At 35.8% G+C, this 4,064-nt stretch overlaps 1 protein-coding gene across 2 annotated transcripts in view; it reads left to right on the top strand.

Moving 5' to 3' along the window:
- Positions 1-2,184: 2,184 nt before the first annotated feature.
- The window catches only part of LOC107103688 (oxysterol-binding protein 2-like), a 21,635-nt gene continuing 19,755 nt past the window's right edge, over positions 2,185-4,064 (top strand). For both annotated transcript variants that reach the window (XM_015403481.1, XM_015403482.1), the window contains exon 1: positions 2,185-2,430. In XM_015403481.1, coding sequence (XP_015258967.1) covers positions 2,422-2,430 — 9 coding nt within the window. In that variant the 5' untranslated portion in view covers positions 2,185-2,421. The remainder of the gene's footprint in view (positions 2,431-4,064) is intronic.

Consider the following 4,064-nt stretch of genomic DNA (forward strand, 5'->3'; position numbering starts at 1 on the left):
CCACCCATCTCTTTTATTGGCGAATAAATGTCATTAAAATGAATGTATTGCCACGATTCAATTATATTTTTCAGTCCTTACCATGTTACCTGAATAAACCATTCTTTCAGTCAACCAATAAAATAATACATTATTTTATATGGAAAAAACCACACCCAGGATCTCCGTAAAAACCCTGAGAAAATCAAAAGAAAAGGGCAGACTGGGTCTTCCAGATTTTCTGTTGTATTACTGGGCTGCACAGACTAAGGACATAATTAGTTGGATACAGAACCGGACAACAGCTCATTGGACAGAAATTGAGGGGGAACCCACCTCTATCACCACTCTGCCTTTCATCAACAACACAAAAGCTATAAAATCAATATCTTGAACATATGTAATAGCAAACAACCCTCAGGCTTGGCAAAATGTAAAGAGATTCTGTGGATCACATACCATCATTTCCAATGGCTCCTCTATCCTCTAACCCAGATTTGCCGCCACTAAAGGGGAATCTTTTTACTAAATGGAAAGAACATGGCATACATCAGTTCCAGAATTTATTGAAAGAGGAGGGCCCTCTAAAATCTTTTCTAGACCTCAGATCAGAATTTGACATCCCAAACCTAGACTTCTATAAATATCTACAGCTTTGCCATTATATAACCACTTTGGAAAAGTCAGGGCAAATGTCCTTTACTTTATCAACAATTGAGAAAATCATGGTAAACTCTACAAAGATGAAAGGGAAGACTATATATGGAGTATTACTAGAATATAATATCTCCTCCTTAATGTCACTAAGAACTGTATGGCAGAAAGATCTAGAACAAGATCTTGATGATGAGCTTTGGACCGAAATGTGTGATAATGTTTTTGTTTCCTTATCTTGTAACAAAATCATCAAGCAAAATTACAAATTCATGCATAAAATTTACCTAACACCAGTCCGTCGTTGCAAAATGTATTCTACTGCGTCTTCTAAATGTCATCGCTGTAAAATGTGTACTGGTTCTCTTATCCATGCAAGAAACTCAAACATTTCTGGAATGCAGTACATAGTCTTACAATGAAACTCTTGCAAATTCAATTCAAACTCTCACCTCTATTGTATCTCTTTGGTACAGATTCAGATAATACTCTAGACCCGATCTCCAATAAAAGGATTGGTATAATTGCTTATGTAGCTAAAAAATGTATAATGCTCAACTAAAATCAAGCTACAGCACCTACAATTAATGTATTTAAAGCAGTAATGACACCATGCAACTGGAGCACTATACTTACCACTTGAAAGGTAAAGAAAGGAGATCTTTTTGCTCAAACATTGGGACCCTTGATCATCACCTGACTTCTTCTATGTGATAGCCCATCGTGACCTAACACATGACTTGTTATCGTGCCTACCTGTCCTTTTTTTTTTTTTTATGATAACATTGATAACAATAATATACTTGAATTATTTTATTGTATTTATGTTTATTATTTTTCAATATTTTGTTTAACTATTTTTATGTAATATTAAGTTTCTATACACCCTTAATATTTGTAATTATTTTTTTTCCCCCTCTCAGCTTACATGTGTTCAGAATGTTGTTTGTGTAAAAAAATGAAAATCCAATAAATAAACAATTGAAAAAAAAATTAAAATTTGGGGTAAATTACTTTTTTCTGATACCATTTTAAAAGTATAAACTTACTTTTCTCAACAATGTTTTTTTTATATAGAACAGGATTTCGTTCTCCTATTTTCTTATGTTTGTCTCTGTCCTTTTTCTTGCACTGAAACTAAAATTGAGCTTCAACTGGAGCACTCCTGTCTTCTGCTTAGCCTCAGGCAGTCTCCTTTATTTAGCATAATGGACACATTTTCCACTGTTGGATGGCTTGCCCCTAGTGTTTTAATAAAAAAGGTAAAATGTGGCTTTCTAGAATTGTATCATTCAATATTACAGCTGTTTTCCTTTTAAAAAAGCGTTTTGCCAGAGCATGGACAGTGGGCATTACTCAGTACTTAAAACCTTTATGTATCTAGAAGTGAATTTAACACATCCCTAATGGGATGTGTCTTCTAAATGAGGTGGTGTTCATATTAAGCAAAGTAGTGTGGATATAAAATTAAATAATTGCTTCTGGGTAGAAAATATGTACAGAATCTTTCTTTAAGCCTTTCTTTAATGTAACTTTTCCCTCCTAGATGACTCAGGAGATGAGGAGCCCACAACACAGTCGGACCGCAGTGAAATTCAGGGTACCCTGAAGATACTTGTCAGCAAGCTTGATGACCTCAGCACTTGTAATGACCTAATCGCTAAGCATGGAGCTGCCCTGCAGCGTTCCCTCAGTGAACTGGAAGGATTGAAAGTCCCATTGGAAGGAGGGGAAAAGATCAAGGCAGTTAACGAGCGAGCCACCCTTTTCCGCATCACTTCCAATGCTATGATCAATGTAAGTACTCCTGACACTACCATTAAAAGATGCGCCAGCAGTATGTCTTCAGTGGTCTGTGTCCTGCATGCTGCAGAATGATCATGGGGACAGGAATACCAGTCATCTATGATGTCCTGGACAGTAAACTATGAGAGATTAGATGGTCACACAGAGCCAACCTGCTGCCTACATGTTTAGACTGGCATGTTTACAACCTATCAGATCACATTTAAGCTGCCAAAACACAACCACATCTATCGCCATCTAATTTAACTGCTTGACTTAAATTCTATTGACTCTTTTTTCAAGATACACAAAACGACCAGTTTGTTTAGGGTTTCATAGGTCTTATTATGTAGTAGTTGTGCTAATGGTGAATGAGAATTCAGGTAGGGGGTTGGGATCCCAAAGGAGCAGCACTAAATATGATATTCAGTAAGGATGACAAAAATAGCTCTGGCCCCCTACGTTTCTAAAATTCTCGACAGCAGCTCGTAGAGAAATCTCAGCACACGTTGGGCTGAACAGACTGAACTGAGTGAAGGCAAGAAAGAATACAAGGTCTGTTTTTTTCTACTTTTTTATGAGAGTTTGATTTTAGGATCTTAGTAATAGCTGTTGTGTTGATCTTGAATGTTTTTCTCTATTGGTCAGATGTATTGCACCTTTTTCTATACAGTGCGCAAATTCTGAGCTGCCGTAGATGCATATTAAGTTTGCAGTAGTATCTTGAGTTAATTTATGATCATTTGAAGTCTTTTTTTTTATTATTCTTTACATACAGTACCTCGCAAGATTTGTCAAAAAAAGCTATGTTCAAGTTTAAAGAATAGCAAATAATTAAAAAGTAGTTTCTAGATATTTTCATAAAATATTCTGAAACCTGTGGTACACATTTGAATGCAGTTTTACTTTTTACTAACCAATATAGACAATCAATCCTACCTTTATCCTGTTGCCTTTTAAATAAAATCCAATACAAGCAATAGCTTTAGAATTTCACCTATTTAGTAAAATAGAGACCACCTCTGTGTTACTTGGTATGGATATAATGTTCAGGTGAAATGGGAACAACATTCAAAATCCTCTTTCTTTCAAAAAGCTCTGTGGTTAAATGAAAAATACAAACAAAAAATAATCAAACAATACATGTCCCCCTTCATATGCTTTCACTGGGGTAAAACATGGGGTTGGTGGCATCATGCTCTGGCGTGCTTTTCCCTTTATAACGAATGACCTGCAAGCTAGGCACTCTCTCTCTCTCTAGGAAATAGAAAAAATTGTTGAAGGCTTTTGCGATTTGAGCAGTGCGTTGCCTTTCAGCAAGACAAGTCAGAACAGGCCAGGCAGTTAAATACTTCCCTCTTTAAATGCACACAGCTGTTGGACTGTTAATATTTTGAATTGTAATAAAGTTGCATTTGACAATTATGCCCTCTTTTGCTTTGCCTGTCAAATAAAATCTCTGTAAGATACAGTGGTTATGTGGTTGTAATGGGAGAATTTCACCGCTGCAAGCTATAACAACTTGAAGAAAAAATAAATATCTTCAAGCAGTGTAGAAATAGTATCCGTTCCAGTATTTTTACATTAACATCAAATGCTAGAACATCTTAACATCAAACATTTTTCCTTCTTACAAATGTGTAACC

Source organism: Cyprinodon variegatus, unplaced genomic scaffold (assembly GCF_000732505.1).
Source record: "Cyprinodon variegatus isolate N-32 unplaced genomic scaffold, C_variegatus-1.0 Scaffold1504, whole genome shotgun sequence".
Classification (NCBI taxonomy): Eukaryota; Metazoa; Chordata; class Actinopteri; order Cyprinodontiformes; family Cyprinodontidae; genus Cyprinodon; species Cyprinodon variegatus.